This window comes from Chiroxiphia lanceolata, chromosome 9, assembly GCF_009829145.1.
Source record: "Chiroxiphia lanceolata isolate bChiLan1 chromosome 9, bChiLan1.pri, whole genome shotgun sequence".
Taxonomy (NCBI): Eukaryota; Metazoa; Chordata; class Aves; order Passeriformes; family Pipridae; genus Chiroxiphia; species Chiroxiphia lanceolata.
In genome coordinates this window covers 11,931,910-11,951,892 of record NC_045645.1, presented here as the reverse complement: position 1 = coordinate 11,951,892, position 19,983 = coordinate 11,931,910, and the positions used below count along the sequence as shown (strand labels likewise).

General features: G+C 41.0%; 1 protein-coding gene across 6 annotated transcripts in view; it reads right to left on the bottom strand.

Annotated features, from left to right (window-relative positions):
• Positions 1–19,983, bottom strand: part of PATJ (PATJ crumbs cell polarity complex component) — a 145,744-nt gene that overhangs the window by 18,604 nt on the left and 107,157 nt on the right. For all 6 annotated transcript variants that reach the window (XM_032696498.1, XM_032696499.1, XM_032696495.1 and 3 more), the window contains exons 32-36: positions 17,831–17,902; positions 17,403–17,520; positions 16,692–16,825; positions 2,515–2,598; positions 380–573 (exon numbers count right to left, since the gene is read on the bottom strand). In XM_032696498.1, the coding sequence (XP_032552389.1) occupies positions 380–573; positions 2,515–2,598; positions 16,692–16,825; positions 17,403–17,520; positions 17,831–17,902 (602 nt within the window). The remainder of the gene's footprint in view (positions 1–379; positions 574–2,514; positions 2,599–16,691; positions 16,826–17,402; positions 17,521–17,830; positions 17,903–19,983) is intronic.

Genomic DNA, 19,983 nt, shown 5'->3' with positions numbered 1-19,983 from the left:
AATAGGAAGGTTTCTCCCCCCATTTTGAAACTAGAGAAGCCATGGTTAGGGCCTCCAACCCTGAAATGTGGCTACGCTGATGCCACCAGAAGAGTGAGCTCCCAGCTCTCCACGTGGCCACACTCCCTCCAAGCAGGACACCCGCTGGGAGCTCTCCTGGGTTGCTGCAGCCTTCCCTGCTCAGGTCTGTTGTTCTGACAGAGAGGCAGAACCACAGTCTCATTGCATCCTTGAAGATATTTAGATACAAAATTCCGTTCCTTATGGAGTTTTCCCTTTATTTCATATTCCATTTGGAATGGCTACAGTCATTCAAAAATGCATTCAAAAAGCAAAATATTTTTCATTTGAAGCGCTGCTGGATCAGAGCTGCTCTTACCGTTTCCCAGCTATGCTGAGCCCCAGCCCTCGGCCCGTTTTCTTTTGTATATCTACATAGAAAATCTCTAAGTTTTCTTCATCTTTGTAATGTGCTTCATTTCTATAAACAACCAGCTGCACCTTCTGGGGTGTCTGTCGGAGCGCAGTGATCGCTTCCTCATGGCTGGCATTCCGCAGATCAATCCCGTTCACCTGAAATAATCAGTGTTTGCTTTCCAAATGACATGTATAAATGATCTTTTCATCACACCCTACCCTTGTGTGACAGCACAAATTTGTCAAATTGACACCCCTTGGCGCTCTAATTTAGTGCTCCCGTTTCCAGAGGGCTGAGATCCTGGATCTCCTACAGAGTGAGTTTGGTGCTCTGTGCAACTGCCTGGAGTACATCACAACAATCAAAACATTCTGGCTTGGAAGTTTTGTTGGTGTTCTTCCCTTCTTTTTAACCTCAAACCTTTGGAATCTCAAACAATGCTTCTTTCTACACCTAGACAAAGTAGGATGTACTCCTTTGAGCTCCCTGTGTCTCCTACCACTCAGATTCCTTCTCCCCCAGCTGCACAACAGTGTTGAGATGAAAACAGAAGGAATCAAAACCACCAGTAATAAATGGTCCTGGAGAAGCCCAGGCAGGACGTATTAAATGGTGATTTTCCTTTTTATCCAATAGATGGCACACCAGACCGCTCTTGGAGCACCCAGTTACACTTCCCTTACCATGACCTGAGAAGGTTTCAGCATTTTAGTAATGTCAGACAGAACAAGAAGTTCTACTTCAATATGTGCTCAAGTATTAAAAAAAACTATTGCAACTTAAAACTTAATCTCCTGATTTTGCCAAGCCTAATCCACAGGTGCCTTTTAAGGTGTTTGCCAATATTCTGTCAACAAAATAATCTTTTATTTCTTAGTACCAAAATATATCAATACTTAAACATTTTCTCTTTAGGAAGTAGCATGAACTGTAACAGGAGAACCATACAATATTAATCCACTTCCATAAGTTTTAAGGTAATGAAAATATTTCTCAGTATTTCTAGATATGCAAAGTTACAATTGTACTTAATTTTACATTAAGATAATTTAAGCCTAGTCTATAGTAATTACATTGTTTGCACTAACTCTGCACATACTTATTTATCTATATACTGCATTGATACTCTTTTCTTGACACAGGCATCTACATGTGCTTTATCTCACTAATCTGAAACCAATTCAGAGTCATCTTTTTGATTCATTAATACAGCTTTTAAAAGCTGAAGCAATAACAATATTATGGCCCACAAACATTAGCACTTTCCTGTTTGGCCAGAGAAGAATTAATTAAGCTGCCCCATTTTTACCCCCTAATTATCCTGCTCTGTTAATACATCATTATTTATAAAACGAAAACAACATTCAGCCTTAACGCTAACAAAAATATTTTCAGTGCAAGAGCTGTAAAGACAAGTCCCCAAGTACCCCTCGCTATTTTTCTAACCCTACACACCGAAGCCTTAATGGCCATGCTGGGAATTTGTCCTGAGCTGACAGCAGAGCTTTGAGCAGCTGCACTGAACCCCTGCCTGACGCAAGTTTCATTTGCAGACCAACACTTCTCTCTTAACCCTTTCCCTCCACCTTTTCTATGCTTGGCTGAGGGAAAAACACCACATTTATTCACTTGTGTGTTTCCCAGCTGGATGAAGCATGGCCTGGGGGAGCTGGTGGCTTCTGCAGGGATATAGGAGGGATGCTCACAGGGATGCTGGCAAGGATGCTCACAGGAATGGTACATCCCCCCTCTCCTCCCCACCAATATTTGGGTTACAGGCAGTGCAGAGATACTTGAGTGGCAGCCTCTGAATGAAAGATTAAAGAGATGAATAATACTAAGCTATTGGACATGACAGCTGAACTATGTAATTCAAGAACTACCTTGCTCAATTAAATTTAATGTATTCTCAATTTGTACCTTCAGTTTATATGAATATATAAGGAAATATGAATTTTTCAGCATGTTCTTAGTGATGGAAAGGAAGCCTCAAGTATGGATCCTTCTCAATGACCTGTCCTTCCCCTACCAGAAATCCCTGTTGCATGGAATACAAGTATACCCAACGAAGAACATACACAGAGAAAGTCATTTACCTCCAGAATCTGATCACCAGCCCAAAGTCTGCCATCTCGGGCTGCTGCCCCCTCTTCATAGACTTCATGGATCACTATGGCATCCTGTGGAAAGAGGGTGGTGTGAATCCTCCTTCCCAAACACTCCATAACCTCTTAGTCACAACCCACCCCACACTCCCCACCTCTGTGAAAGTACAGCACTCCATGACAGGAAAAGCAAGACTATAACAAAGATTTAAAAAAAAAAAAAAAAAAATATTTTGGGATAAGAAAATTACTCCTGTAATCCAAACACAGGGAGCCAGTAAAAAGGTACAAAGGCTTTTGTTCACCACTTCAGGGTAGTCTCGTCTAGAGCTTCTTCCATCATTTTTACATGTTGGCATCAGCAGCATGTGAACTCAGTGTGAACTGTTGTATTAATATCGTCTACTTTTAATGATATTATTTAAAACCAGATTCTTTGGAGCTATGAATATTTTCAGGGACTTGGCATAGATCTCAGCTTTAAGCAAGAGCTGAATGCCTTGTGGTAAATAGTGCTGGTTAAATCTGTAAGAAATGAAATCCAGAAGAAAGGAACAATGGCAAATGTTAGTTTATTACTGAGGCTGGAAAATGTAGGCAGTGGCAGATGTAGCTTCAGGGAAGGTTTCAGTGATTTAATCTTATTGCCAGCAATAGATGTCCCCAAAGAAAAAGCATTACAAAGAACATACTGTTCTCTTGCTGGTGCTTTCCCTTTGCATTGTTCTGGCTTGTTTCTTTTTTTTTTTTTTTCCTTCTGAAAAATAATAGGTGAACATCCTGCTACAGTTCTTCAGATTCAGCAAGCAGGATGGGACCCTTCACTGTGCAAAACCTGCTCTTCTTCTCAGTAACACTCAGCCTCAGAGCTGAACCAGTTTTGCTACCAGCTCTGGCTCTGGATAAACACCCAGTGGTTTTTAATTAGACATGTAGTTATTGGATAACTTGTTCTCAGACAAATATACCCTCTAAAAATGCTATGGCTGTGAAGTCCCCCCACAAATTTGATGTACAAGAAGTCAAAGAGGAGCTTTTACAGCACTTCCAACAAAAGGTTGGAGTATGTAAGCCCTGCTGTGCATTGCCTTCCTGGAGCAGGAGGAGGAAATCACTGCTGGGGCAGAACAAAGTCCCTCCATGTTGGGAAAACACTGTTAGACAGTACATCTCTCATCACCAATTTAACCCCCCTCCCTGTGTTGCCTTTCTCAGCACACATGGTGCACATTGAACAGAAAGAAAACTCAAATGCCCTTCAGCTAATGCTCAGATCAAGACAATATCGAGTGCATGATTCCCTTTCATTCCCACTACCTTCTTTAATGATGTGGACTCTTCTGCTGCTGCTGGAGCACAGTAGCACTGTCACAGGTTCCCGCTTTTATTCATGTACACTAGCCCCTGAAAAAAGCCTGGAGGACTGTAATCACAAATGGATTACAGCTGATACAAGCCTCCCAGATGGGGGAACAGAGATTTCAATCTACATAAATGAAGGCAGAATACCATGAGCTGTGTACCAAGGTAATTAAGAAAAATCAGAAGAGAGGTTTGACTAAAAAAAAAGTATATATACATATACACACACATTGCTGGCAACTGTAGGGTTTTCTTGCAATAATTGAAGTAACAAACAGTAATGGAGTGGAGCAACACGTGCACATCCATCTCTCAGCAGTGTTGCCAAAATCCTCTACTACGTGTCTTAGATCTTCTCAGTTGTGGGGTTTGGGTTGTTTTGAGTTTTTGTTTGGTTGGTTTGGGGGTTGTTTTTCTTTTTTTTGAGGGTTACCTTTGTTTTAAAAATGATGGTGTAACTGTAAGACAACACAAGAGACTTCTGCCTGGGTGAAAGCCAGGAGATGACAGTGATGTATATTTTTTCACCTGAGGCTGATCACGGGTAACTTTGAGGAAAAGCTGAGTCTGTGGTTTAGAATTTCCACTGCACATTTAACTTTTGGTTTTTGAAACACTTTATCAAGTCATGATAATTGAGAGCAGCCCTGAGGAGAAGGATGTGGAGTGTTGGTGGATGAGACACTCAACATGCCCCATCCCTGTTCGCTGGCATCCAGAACCGCCCCCATGCCCTGGGCTGATCCCACAGCGTGGGCAACAGGGGAGGGGGGGATTCTGCCCCTCTGCCCCATTCAGGTAAGATCACACCTGCAGAGCTGCCTCCAGCCCTGGGGAACAACAGCAGAAGGACCTGGAGCTGCTGGAGTGAGTCCAGAGGAGACCATGGAGAGGCTTCGAGGGCTGGAGCCTCTCTGCTCTGGAGACAGGCTGGGAGAGCTGGGAGTGTTCAGCCTGGAGAAGAGAAGGCTCCAGGGAGACCTTAGAGCACCTTCCAGTGCCTAAAGGGGCTCCAAGAGAGCTGCAGAAGGACTTTGGACCAGGGCATGAAGTGATAGGACAAGTGGAAATGGCTTCCCACTGACAGAGGGCAGACTTAGATTAAATATTGTGAAAAAATTCTTACCTGTGAGGGTGGAGAGGCCCTGGCACAGGTTGCCCAGAAAAGCTGTGGCTGCCCCATCCCTGGAAGTGTCCAAGGACAGGCTGGAGGGGACAACCTGGTCTAGCGGAAGGTGTCCCTGCCCATGGCAGGGGGTTGGAACAAGATGAGCTTTAAGGTAATTTCCAGCCCAAACCATTCTATGTTTCCACAGAGACATTTAGAAGCGGCCAGTGAGGTAACAAAATATTGGCCAGCTTATTAAGGCAGCATCATTCAAATGGGACACACCAGAGCAGTGGGTAACCATGAGATTCATCAGAAAATTGGCAATATGACCACCTAACAGCAGACTGGGTATGTACACAAGATGATCAAATTAAACACTTTCAGACTGTATTTAATCTCATATTTCCTAACCTCTGAGCAAGGAGCTTTCAATCACATTTCTTTAGGTTTGTTTTCCATCTGTGGTCGCTTTAAAACCGGTCAACAACCTGGAGTTACCAGCTTTTCCCAGCACTGCATTATTAAATGTAAAACTGCACATACCGAAGGCTCAGATTCAGGAACCACCAAATGTTATCAGTTTGAATAATCTGCATCATCTACTTGAAAAGGCAACAATTCAGTGTCACCCTGCAGTTCCTGCATGTGTTAGAAGCCAGACCTAGAACTAAAAATACATATGGCACGCAAAGGTACATTCCTGTTCTGTCTGTGCCTACCCAGGAGAAGGAAACATCTTGCTGACCTGCCAAAACACTGTTTTTCTTAAGCAGGTTTATTTTAAAGTAGTGCAGTTGAACAGGGCTTATCAAATCGATTAAAAACAGAGCAAAGCAATGTATCCATGATGCCCTGTATAGATTTTTAAACAGTCCATAAGCATAAATATCGGTCTTACTTTTCCTTAGCTGATAAACTATGGCAAACAGACCTCTTTCCTCTGATACCTCTGGGATCAGCTCAAATTGCATTTAACGCAGAAGTGAACGTTTTTAATCACATCAATATTTTAAAGAAGTTTATGCAGTAATGAGATGCAATGTCATACTCCAGCCATCTAACCAAGCCCTAATTGGTAATGACTTTATTGACAGGCATTGATTGAAGCTGTAACATCCCTTTCAGTGCCTGACAAAAAATATAGAATCTATCATGACTAAAACAATACACAACATTTACTTAAAGGATAGGTTTTGGTTCCTGGACATCTGCAGCTCCCGTTCACTGGCTTTAAATTCAGTGAGTGCTCGATATCTCTAGAAGTCAAGGCCTAAATAGTTCAAAATCAATCAATCCAGAGGGAGGAAGGGAAAGTGGTGTCAATGTTCAGCTAGAGATTGTGAATTCATAGTGACTCTGGACAGATTTCCACTCCTATCCCTCCCCATCTCCTTTCACCACCAGTTTCATATAGATTATAGCTTGGCAGAGTCATGAAAACTGTTTGTGCAGAAGGGGGGAAACAAAAACACTCTCGTATCAAGAACAGAGTTGTTTAAAAAGAGATATCCAGCTGCTGAAAGCACATAGTTCATAAAGTTTACAAATCCATTCAACAAACTGGAGCTTTAATCTTTGTATATTTTGACTAAGAACAGTCTGGGACCATTATACAAATGGGGAATTAATGCAGAGCTGAGCAGTTCTTGCATGGGATGGAAGGATGTGCAACATGAGCCTGGGCATGTAAACAGCTTTTCTTTATGCTAAACAAAGTCCACACTCACAGGTGCAAACTGAGACTGTCCAACCATGAAAAGACAAAGTTGAAGGGAATTTGTCTGCTACTGCTGAAGTTGCCATCCTGGGCTGAAAAATGTTTATACTGAAGGGCCTGCAGTCCAAGGAAATAAAAGCTGAATGCACTGACACAGCACTGCATGGCTGAAAAAAAAATACCTGCAAGACAGAATAGTTTCCAAACATGGCAAAAACATGCCTGGTTTGGATACAGTGCTCACCAAATCTGTTAAGAAGGAGAAATGCCCACCAAACCTGCCACACAGTATATTAGAGGGTATTTTTTAGGGCTCGGATTTGAGCTGTGGGACAACTACACCCCTCACCAACAGAATATCACTGTGTATGCACAGTTGTCTTGAGCAAAGGGAAAGACCAGCAGTGACGGTGCTGAGAAACAAGGTTTTGGCCATGGAAGCAAAGGCAGGGAAGCAGGAGGGTTCATGGAACCTCCTGGTTGACACCTTGAAGAACAAAGTTGGTGCAGAGTGACTAACTATGGAACAGTGAGGGCAAGACAACCTTAGAGAAATTAGCACCCAGTCTGGGAATCAATCCACAGCTTGTACAGTGTGCACAGCATGGTCTACACTGCATTGCCTTTGATCCAAGGAGAGGAAGAGCCCTGAACTCTCGGGGAATCAGATCTCAACTCCTCCCCCAAGCTGTGGATATTTTTTCTGCTTGATTTATACCGACTTCAGAGACCTGTCAGGGAAGAATATCACACTCACCCATCAGCAAAGAGCACAAAAAGACATGTTAACACTGAGAATTAAAATCAGTAAGATTGACAGCTTAATCTTTGTATCTTAAATGTCAAGAACTGGTACGGCAGAGATCCCAGGCAATGACCACATAGCACTGCCCTGATTGAGCCTCTGGGAGAAAGGTGGTAAAGTCAGCATCCTATTCAGGAAAATCACTGACTGAGTGATCCTTAAAAGCCTGCAGGAGCATAAACCATGGTGAGAAAGTCTCACAAGCTGGCTGGCTTTTTGGCTTGGACTGCTCACACATTTTCTGCAAGTTTATAGCTTCTGAGCCAGTCTCTCTAGCGTTGATTTTCTCCTGTGCAGCTGTTTTTCAGCAGGACAACCAGCAGCTTACAACTGAAAAGTCACTGAAAATCAGCCCCCGGGCTGTTATTGGGAATGCTGGGAATAGAGGGTGAGGGAGTAAATGGACACAAGACATGAAGGAAACCCAAACATTAAGTACCAAGGATATTTTGATGAAGGTCTATCATATAATAAAAGTGGATGTCAGAAGAATTGGACAGAGAAAGCCCCACTAACCCAGTGTTGGCTAGATTTGACATGGAAAAAGGTCTAGATTTTGGTAAAGAGGCTTCTTGCACAGCACTGAACAGTCCTGCACTACTGAAGCTCATTCACAACAAGCTATTGCTTTAACTGAGCTCAACTTTGCTTTGTTTATCTTTGTTGTGCTATTTCAGTCCATAATCCAGTCATTATTTTGGCAGGATCAAAGGCATTTCACAGAAGGTAGGTGAACCACTAGACATTAAGAAGTGCCATAATCAGTACAGAATGACTCCGGGTCAGTATTCAGTAAGAAATGAGTTGTTTTAAAATACGAGACCATGTTTTACAGGATGTCCATTTTAATGGCAATCATTAGACAAAAAATATCCACAAAACAGTTCAGAGAGTAGAAATCAGATCCACAGCTCTGCTCTCTGGCTACAAGGCTACCTCAACCACCAGAGCATTGTCCTGGACCAAGGGAACATTATCATAGAATCCCAGACTGGTTTGGGTTGGAAGGGACCTTAAAGCTCATTCAGTTCCACCCCCTGCCCTGGGCAGCGACACCTTCCACTAGACCAAGTTGTTCCAAGCTCTGTCCAACCTGGCCTTGGACACCTCCAGGGATGGGGCAGCCACAGCTTCTCTGGGCAACCTGTGCCAGGGCCTCAGCACCCTCACAGGGAACAATTTCTTTCTCTAATCTAAACTTACCCTCCTTCATCTTAAGGCCGTTTTTCAGAACCCTCACGGTTGGGCAGTGCTAGAAAGCAGGCACGGCAAACTGTTGAAATTACATGAATTTTATGTGCCTGTATCTCAGTTTGGTCTGTAGTTAGGAGAATGAATCTTACCACTGACCATAATTATGTATTTGGTGTAAGGAATGAAGCTTTCTGCATGGATTAGAGCACTTTCCTGAGGAGGACAAAAAGCGAACTGCATATAAAACAACACTCGGGAAAAGACGTTTTCTGATTTAGTTGATAAGTTGTGTTTTCCTAAGCTAACATTACACATTTCCAACTGATTTCCTACATAGCTACAAATGTTATACTAAATTATCATTATAAAAGATAATAACACTGCAAGGGGTTTTGCTGACTTCAGGATTACAGATTTATCTCTTTCCCAGGGCAAGTACAATAACATCAGTTATTTCCTTTTCAACTTCTGTAATACTTTGTCCGGAGCAGTAAAATTGCCATTTCATTTTTACAGGCTGGTTCACAGATAAAGTAGAAATCAACTGGTTGCACAGTGAGTTTTGCTGGAGAATTAGCCCCATGCAAGAATCTCTCAGTAGTTAAAACAAATCCAGCTGCTGGTTACTTGGGTTACTTGTAGGCAGAGGAAATGACAATAGTTATGTTATGATCTATGATCTTCCATTTGCAGATCTAAATGGAATCTAAAAGATAATGATTCAGCAACAAAAGCTGAAGGTCAAGCCCAAGCAAATCACTTGACTTCTTAAAGGAGTTTATCTAATGCATCGTGCTGCATAATCCCTCCTTCTAGCACTCCAGTATTTTGCCATTCCTAGTGTTCACAAACCATTAACAGGCACCCAAAATCCTAAGCCAAACACTACTGCAGTAAAACAGGCTGTAGAATGTAAAAATGTATTACCGTGTTAATGTAAAAATGCTTTACATTGCACGAGACCCAGAAACTGTTCCACTCAAGGTTAAAACAAAAGGTCTGTTTCCCATTTAAGAACAAGCCCTTGCAAGAGATGATGTTCACTTGCCAACTTTCATAAAAAAGATTAATCCACAATATCAATATGAATATAATTTTTCATACTAAAATACAGATTTATTTTAAGGAAGCGGATAGTATTTGTATTACATTTTATAGGCCCCTATAGTTACATCTGGTCCCTATTTATTTAAATTTTATTCAGCTTGCATAATATTTTTGCTTACAGTTATATTCTCTAAGATCAGAAAAGCTAAAACCTGAAAATTCAATGGCACTATTCATTAACATTCCTTCGCTCTGCAGTCATAGACATTTGCAAGCTCTCCTTTGATTCTGAAATAATAAAACTAAGGTAATAAGATGTTTAGTGTAAAAATATATGACTTAAGTCAAAATGATAGAAAGAGCAATGTTCCTGTGAATCACATGCCAAAGCAAACCAAAGTTTTTCAAAAAGTATACATGCTCATTTTAGAGGGAATAATAAAACACAGAACGACATATTAAAACCTTAGCTCTCTCACTCTCATTATTTTATTAAATTTTAAAAAAAGGAAAGTTTGTAGTGTACAGTGCATAGCACAGGTTATAAAGAATGCATGAGATCCTGAGTGTGTATGACACAGGAAGCCAAAACCCAGCGGTTTCAACCAGCAGCAGCCAGGATCCTCCTGAAGTCCATTCTGACAGGTCCTACTGCTTTTGTATATTGTCAGCTTAAATTTTAGGGTTGATTTACATTCCTGGAAGACACCAGCTTCTTCAAGCAAGGCACTGCTACACCAGCAAGCCATCCCGTCAGCTAAACCCTTGCCAAAGACCCATCAAAGACATGATTTGCAAAACTTACTGCCCTAATTCCCTTTTGTGATAACTCATGTACAAAGCAGTTTGGGTTTTTCATGCTCTTGTAAGCTAACGTCCTTCTGGAACGATGATGAATCCACCAACTTCATTTTAACATTATCCAAGCAGGAGTCAAAGCAATTCCTCACAATTTCAAGCTAACTGCATTTACCACTCTGTCAGTAAATTGCCTTCTGCTTTATAAATGTTGGTTTAGAAGAGATTGCATTTTTTTTCCTCTCCCAACCGCAAACTTTTCCTCTACAATACCCAAGCCACAATTAAAAACTCAAGACTTCTATTCCCATTTTTCATTCTATTGTTCCATTCACTGTGTGGTAGATTTAACAGCAACAGTATCTATAGCCAATATATTGCTGAAACCCTCTCGAGGCCAATATCTTCCTTTTCATTTGGAGTTACAAGGTAAGCATATTTCACTCAAACAGTTTCAGTCTCAGCTGCATTTGATGACTGTCTACAGAATCGCTCAGACATCAGCTGTCTATACCTGATGAAGATATTTTTGCCTGAATCTAAATAAAACTGAGATGAGAAGGAGGGAGGGATAAAAGCTTAACCAAGGGAGAATCTGCTTGTTTAGTAACACAGAAGTCACATTTAGGCAGGTCCCCACTGCTGACTGACTGCAGCATAGCACAAAACAGAGCTCTCAGGCTTGGCTTTGGTACAGGAACAACCTGATCTTGGCAGCGTGGAGCCCTCACAAGGTAATTAGCCCTCACAGCTCCGGGGGCAAACATCGTGTCTCGAACAGTTGCAATTTCAAGTCACAGTTTTCTTGATTATTCCCTTGCCCTTCCTTAACAGATGGGGTTTATTCAAGGTATGACTCACCTGGACTGACAGAATGAATCTAAATATTCTTCTGTCAAACTGCATCCCCACCATCACACAGCTCCACTGCAAGCCAGAAAACCTTCTGGGCTAACCCACATGATTAGAACAGCTTTTTCCTCCCCAACTCCAGTGTTACCAGTTCTCACATCAACTCATGTTAGCTGAGCACAAGTATATTCTGTTACTTTCTGGAGCACTCTCAAGTGTTCCAGTTCCCTGCCTTTGTGGATCACTTTCTTTTACTGGTGGAGTACCTTCAAGTCTGTTAAGTGCCTTAAAAATGCTTTCTAATAAAGTCAGCTGAAAGCAAAAGTACAAAAAGAAAATTTACCAAATTCAAAGTAGACAACCCAGTATAAAAAATCCAGCATAAGAGGTTTGTTGTTGTTTTCAACAAAAAAGACACAGGATAAAGTACATTTTTCTTTGTAAGGTTCAGGCAATGACCACTTCCTACCCACTTCACCTCCAGGTTACAGTCCCTTCAATCTTTTATATCATAGGTGCCTGTCCAGCATTTAGCTGTGATTTCAAGCCCCAGATAAGCCTCTGAACATTTCTCCCTCCCAGGGTTCTCTAACCCTGCCTGGACGGAACATCCCTGTACCAGCCTTGAAAAGTCTGAATCCCCTCCGGCTCTCCTGAGCATCTTAATCACCCAGGCAGCAAAGACAGAGCCAATAACTGCCAGTAATCAACTTGACCATTACTAAATTATTCAGCTGGAAGCAAAACAGTGCTCCCACCCTGCTAAGAAAATGTTTGTATTTTAGAGAGATGCTTTTTCCATGTACTGCCAAGAATCAAATCCCTGTAAATTAACAATCCTGGTTTATAGAAAATGGTTCATTGCTAGTTGTTAACTGGACAAGACATGGCAGCATTCACCCACGCTGAGGTGATAATGGGGTCCAGATTTCATAGAATCATGGAATGGTTTGTTTTGGAAGGGACCTTAAAGCCCACCCTGTTCCACCCCCTACCATGGGCAGGGACACCTTCCACTAGACCAGGTTGGTCCAAGCCCTGTCCAACCTGGTCTTGAACACTTATAGGGATGGGGCAGCCACAACCTCTCTGGGTAAATCTCACACGCCATTTGGAGGAGTACCAGGACTCCTTTTTAAAACAATTCCTTGTACATCCTGTTCTCTGAGGATTGAAGATGAAAATCTCATAGAAAGTTTACAGCAAAACAGTTTCAGAGGAAAAAGCCTGTTATATGAAACTAAATTATTTGCCTTGAAACTGCCTTATACAGAACTGCCTTATACAGAATGCAACGAATCAAAAGCAGAATAACTAAGGAACATTTCCTAAATTTATGGTGAACAACGGGATTATCTGATGCTGCCAGTCCTGTATCCTGTATCCCACAGGACTGGTTATTAGTCTCGGATTCACAGGGTCCAGGGTTCTGCAGCCTGGGGATAGTTGGCCATGCCAACACTGGCTTGCTGCCATGAATGCAAATCTGAAGCCGAACCCCACATGTAACTAAGAGTCATAGCTTGTCCAGGCCCAGGCATGAGGGTCCTGCCCAGCTCAGGGGTCTGCAGCTGCCATGAATCCTGGGCATACCATGGCTGGAGCTGCTCAGGCGTCCTGGGAGCACCAGCAGCTGCCAGGTGACAATGACACCCCTGTCAGGTTTATGGCTGCTATTAGCAGCAGTGGGGCTGACAAGCATTTATACACAATTCAGGGGGGACAAGAGGGCAGGAGGTGTCCTGAGGAGCAGCACTAGGGCCTCAAACCTCATTTTGGGATGTTTCCGAAAACACTTTTTTTTTTTTCTATTTTAAATTCCCACTCTGAGGTTACTTTTACAAGTTTGATTGGACTACAACCAAGAAAAAAACCTTCTCACAAACTGAAAGCCCGTGTGCTTCAGCCAGCTCCACTCTGCACTTCAATTGCTTTAAAGCAGAGGCCATGTGTTGTGTTCTCTCAGGGATACGCGGGAAGGTGAAATAAAAGAGAGTGAAGAAAAAAAATATTAAAAAATATCAGCGCTTAGAGTAAAATGAAATAGAACTGCTAAGGGCTATAGCAGTCTGAAAATCAACAACATGGAGACAACTCTCAAGGACAATCCTCCTTTCCCCGTGTCTTTTCTAAACACACATTCTTTCAGCTCATGCTCTCCTGCTCCCCAAACACACAACCCCAGACCTTGCCTAGAATACCTGTGACTGGAAAGAGTTTTGAGCTTAATGGGATGGACATCTCACCAAAAACCATTTCACAGGGGTTAAGACACTAGTTTCCAACCTCCTGAACAAATTAACCTCCCTGCTCACAGCCTGTATTTTTCAAGCCTCTACTTGGTGATTCCTGATGAGATTCCTGAGGTTATGCCTTAAAAGTTGTTCTCTATATTTCATTTTGAAGCAGTCTGTCCCCAGATGCCAGATTTATTATTCCAAAAGCTGGGCATGTGCATCTTGTGCTAAAGAAAGACATAAAATATTCTGAGAGAGCTTTCACATCCCATGTGAGCGGCTGTTCAGTACCAGCACTCAGTGTTTTTAGATCAAGTGCATTTTAATACATCTATACTCTTGGCATGTCCACTTTAGATTTGACAAATTCTGAGAAGCAGCACTCCTGGTTTCCCCCATATTGATAAATTACTTCTGAGATCCTAGCAACTGGGGTTCGTATCCTTCATGGTTTTGTAGGCACTTACACACCTGTGCAGGCACAAAATAAAGAGAACTCAGCAGAAAAAGAAGGAAGAAGCGGACGTTCATGTCTTGTTTTCTCAGAGGAAAAAGAAAAGGTAAAAGAAAAAGCTCCTGCAGCTGTGCAGCACAGACACTGCTCCTGCTCCCTATTCTGCCAAGACTTTTCCCTTCCTGGATGGAGCATTTTTCCATGGACCCATCAGGGCATCCCATCTCTGTATGTGTCATCTATTAGAACTACAAGAGTACCAAAGACATTCCTGCTTCCTGCCTGCAGAGATGGACTATAAATGGTGCCATTCCCATTCCTTCTAACTTTGATCTGACAATTCAAAAACCGAACACCAAACTGCTGAAGCCAATTATAGTTTCATTCTAATCTCTCTGCACTGCCTTTTTTAAACTACAAAAGATGTCCATCTATATAACTGAGTTAAAAACAAATGACAGAGAGCAAGACAAATACATCACTCAATTCCATGTACCTATTTTGTTACATTTCCTCTCTAAACCATGAAACTCAGCAAGACAGAAACTTCCCTATAGCCCTGAGGAATATTTGCTTTTACTCTCTGTTATATCATGTGAACTTCAACTCTTTACAAAAGGTTTTCTGACTTCATGGCAGAAAAGGAAAGGCAGCGAAGTAATTTGGGGGAGATCAGAAGCACAAAGCAGTGCAATGGGAGGTTCCCTGCCCATGGCAGGGGGTTGGAACTGGATGATCTTGAAGGTCCCTTCCAACCCAAACTATTCTAGGATTCTGGGATCTCATTAAAGACACAACCCTGAGTGCCTGCCCTGAGGAGAAAGGTTTGCACAGACCATTTTGCATAAGCAAGTTATGGAGAATCCCAGAGAGGGTCTCTGCACATGGCAAATGGTCAGATTTGAATGTGGTTTCCCAAAAGCAAATTGTTCCTTATGAAACACCATTTCTTGCCTTTGAATGAGCAGATTCAGAAATATGAAAAGAAACAGGGACTCATTTTGGTAAGCCCTGTAAGTCGAGGATCAGAAAAGTGGGAAGTTGGACCTCCCTCCCTTCATAGGTTTAGTTACAGCACTCAAGTGCATAGATTTTTAAAATCAATTCCTACAAGGACACTTTAATGAATGAACTAATGAAAGTATAACACTTAACGAAAACCATTTATTCAATTTAAAGAATAAAATCCTTTGCATTTTTCTCATCTGCTCTGGAAAGCAGTTATTTACAATTTTCATTTATTTATATTAAAATCTCATGAAAGACAAGCACCATATTGTGTCTGACAGACTGCCATGTATTATTTCCAAATTCCAGTTAAATGAAAAAGCAGGGAGATGACTAACACTGAGCAACTTATTTGAATTTACTCAACACTAAGGAGCTTGACAAAAAAGGGACTGGGACAAAACTGTGCGTGGATGGAGAGACTGAAAACCATACAGGCTGATTTAAGCCTTCAACATAACTCATTTCCATCTCTATGTGAAACAGAGCAATTCAACCTAACTCTGCATAATTGGAGACTGGGATAAATGGGACCAAAAGCTGAACTTTTTCCAATTTCAGTTTTAATGTTGTAAAAGGTACAGCCTACAATTTGCAAAACAAAACTATCTTTTTCCTTTCAATTTCTTTTCTTTTTTCCTTTGAACTGTTTTTCTTCTTTTTTTCTTGGTCTCTTGGAAGAGGACTGCTACATTGAAATTATCTGTACCTGCTGACATTTACTGCACTTCATGGCTTAATGATGCCCCACTATGATATTTCAGGGACCAACTGCATGTACCAGAGCAGCTTCACTGCCTGAAGTGTCTCTGTGGCAGGGGATTCAGGAGAATCCAGTAAAGACACCTCTGCAGCAGAATTGTTTACTGAAAGAACTGAATTTGACATTCAAAAAACCCAATCTGGCATTCTTTTACACTGTAGCATAACATCTCTTAAATAGAAAAGGGAGAGGAAACAGCAAGAGCAGAGGCAGAGAAGGGTTTAGCAACCAACTTGTTGAGCTTACACTTGGAATTGATACGTTTTAATTCATCTGAAGATATTTGTTTAATAAACAGAATATCCAAGAGGCAGACTAAGCCAAAAGACACAGAAAACAATAAAAGATTACCTTTGGTTTACCTCTGTTCAGCAAGGGCTTTGCTGTCAAGCAGATAAATCACAGTTTATTTAAACAGCTACTAAGCATTTCTGCTCTCCAGACAGAGGTGTTAACCTTGCTGAAGCAGCTCTGCCTCTGCAACATTAATTTCTAGTCCAACCATTCTGGTAACTTACCTACTTGCAACTCTTAATTCACAATAGTTAAATAAAAGAATACACACTTGTAACCTCTGACCATAGCAGAAAGCATTACTGAAATATAAACCTTTCAATTTAAACAGGAACAGCAACTGATCTGATACAAAGCAAAACTATCAATTATTATTGGAGACTGGAGTTGTTGGCTTGTCCTCCCTGTCCTAAACAACTCATCACAGCAATTAGACATTAAGGGCATTATTATTTTCCATGTTTTCTTTGTCTTTGCCTGCTATTCTTTAAAAAGGACAGTAAATACTAGATTAATAGAAACTCACCAGTGGAGTGTCTTTCCCCCCAACGATGCTGAGTCCCAGGCCTGACCGACCCTTAGATATCTCTATAGTCATCTCTTGCCCTGGAACTATGGGACATGTTGCTGGATCCACAGGCAGTGGAGGTGGAAAGACACCTAAGACCATAAAAAGGTAAAAAGATAAGTCACACTATACAATAAGAAAATTAAAACCTCCAAAGGAATTGTACAACAACAACTAATAAGCTCATATTTTCCTATTAATTTTAAACAACTGAACTAGAGGACTATTCTGAATTCTTTAAATCAGAACAACTTGAGTTCTGGAAGTAAATGTTCAGAGGAAACGTCTGGGAGCACATCTAATTCACTTAAAACCTAGACAATTCAGATCATGATGGCAAGGGGTCCCGATCAATTCAGGACAGATAAGTACATATTCCAGCACCATGGAACAGACAAATTTTCCAAACTGTCTTGACTTGTATTTTACTCAAAAACAGGAACAAGACCTTTGTACATAGAAGTCAAGAAAAACAAGCAAAGACACCTTCAAGCTCTCAAAAATTGTAAAATGAGAGAAAAATACAAACACTATAAAAAAATAGGTCATTGGATGTTCAAAGAAAAAAAAATCTCAGTAAAAGTTATCTGGAAAGCAAAATGGAAACATCCATCCTGGGTCAAGGTATTAAAAATACACTATATTGTGAAAAAAAGAACTGGTTCATACTGCGGCTGGTGACTTCTGCCTCTGGAGAAAGGTAAGTAGGTGTTGGCTCCAGGGGTATCTCCTGTAAGCTGAGTGACACTTTTGTTGAAGATTTGGATTGTTTGATCTGGTTGAGGTCCTAAAAGCAAAGCAGAAGCAAGAGAGATCAGTTATCAGTCATAGAATAGTACATTAAGTTGATATTATCATTAGTTGTTCATTATCATATCTTACTAAATCCTCAAACTTAATAGAAGGAAAATAAGCAATTTCCACATACTTAAAAAGAAGAAGTAATTTTTCAAGTTTCCACCAATAAAATTATTTTAATGTCTCCCCAATTAGCCCCTTCCCCTCATAAATCACTCACTCTTCAACTAGATGAAGCCCTCAGAACCCTCCCTTTCTGGTTAACATAAACACAGAGATATTTTCCTAAACACCTGTACATTTTCTGGGAGCTGCTCCTCTGTTTCCTGCTGATCTGTCACCACTGGTTTCTCAGCTTTATGTTTCACATCCTAAAAAAGAAAAAAAGAAAGTTAGGTGCATTGAAAATGTCTCTTTAGCTTAAATAAAATATCCTCCAAAACTCAAAATGATGATTCTGCGCTGACGCAGTGATATTTTGGAGGGATAGGACAAGAGGGAATGGCTTCCCACTGTCAGAGGGCAGGGCTAGATGGGATATTGGGAAGGAATTCCTCCCTGTGGGGGTAGTGAGGCCCTGGCACAGGTTGCCCAGAGAAGCTGTGGCTGCCCCATCCCTGTAAGTGTCCAAGGCCAGGTTGGATGGGGCTTGGAGCAACCTGGGATAGTAGAAGGTGTCCCTGCCGATGGCAAACCTAGAATTTGAGTTGGGTTCTAAGATTCTATAATTTCTTTGTGTAAGTCCATTTGCAGCACCAAACAAAGCTGAAATCCAAAATGAGAAGAGAAAAATCCAGTGTGAACACAGGAATTATTAAAAACACACCCCACAGTTTTGAAGCCATATAACATAAGGGAGGGACTTTCAGAGAGGAGATTATCACATATGCTCTATATTGCTCCAGAGCAACATGAAGCTCTATAGAAGAAGGAAGTGTGTCCTTTGGAATGACCAGGACAGCAATTCCCCTCAGTGCCCACAGCAGAACAGGGTTCAAAGTCATTTGCTCTCTCCTCCTCCCCCTCCCTTTTTGGCACTCTTAGATAAAATAACTGCTTAAAATGCATCCTCCGGTCTCATTATAAAGATCTCCAACAATGGTATTTCAATCACAGGTTCCACTTGTAGCCTTATTCCTTTTTGAACCCTTGCAAACCACTAAAACATATTTTTTATCTCCTACTTCTACAACTGCTTCCAGACAGTTACAGTGCTCTCCCTCATTAGCTCATAGTCAAACTGGGGTCACTTTGATTCCAGTATCAATTATTTTACCCCATGTTAAAAATCCTGATAAATTTCAGAAAAGCTGAGTAGCAGCTTCAAAAGACAGAGATATTCTGCATCTCAAAAGAATTTCTAATTAAGATGACAATTCATACATTAAAAAAAAAAAAAAAAGGCAAATCAAATTTTAGGTAACCAAGCTTGAAAATACTGGCCTTGTTTGCTAAAGTTTTATTATGTTAAATGATGCCAAGTCCCACAGGATCTTTTTTTTTCCCCTGCATTTTTCTCCAAGTTGTAGTTCTACAACTCTAACAATTATCCAAATGGATAACGGGAAAAAAGATAAAGTGGTGATCTCATTGTATTATCAGAGGTGTCAGGGGAGAAATGGGAAGACTGCTTTGTCATTTTCTGAGAGATTGTTTTAGTGAGCAATGAAAAATTATTTCATACTTCCCTTTTTCATTGTGATATGTGACTGAAATCTGAAACTTCATCTTGAACACCAAGTAAACATCTAGCATCATCTTTACATCTCTCTAATCTTTTAACTAAGACTGTGCTAGAGGTACCTGAATAAAATAAGCACCAAACTGGACACTCAGGATTTGTCATAAGCCTGCAACCGACTGATTTAATCTAATTTAAACCCCTCAGATCCATCCAAAAGCATTTTCACAAAGCTCCTCCTCTTTGCCAATGTTTCAAGATTGTGTTTTCTGTTTGTGGTAAAGACACATTATTTTTCCAAGTTCAAACCTTTAAAGGAAAATGAATCCATTCTCACATACCATTTTTGCCTTTGTTGAATTAAAACTTTCCAGAACATCTCGAAGCCCTCTTATATCAATTCTCTTCCAACAACACTTCGTGGAAAGCAAGATTGCTCCAGTCCTCAGAAACCCACAACCTTCTCTCAGGCCACCTCAAACCTCAGCTAATAAACACTCAGACTTTGCCTAACACTTTCCCTGGCTCCAGTTCAGAAGTAAAGTTGTTTTCCTTCCCCCTTCTTATCATCCAAGTCTACAATGATGTCCATTATAGAACTTTATAGCTTTTAAAGTGATGAAGTGACAACAAAGAGTATGTTGGGAGAGACTGACAAATTTATCAGCAACAGATGAATGAAGAATGATGCGAATTTTTTTAGTTTTCCTTTTATTACAGCTGTCACTTGGTGAGACATCCTGCCCATGCTTTGAGCTGTACATACTTGTG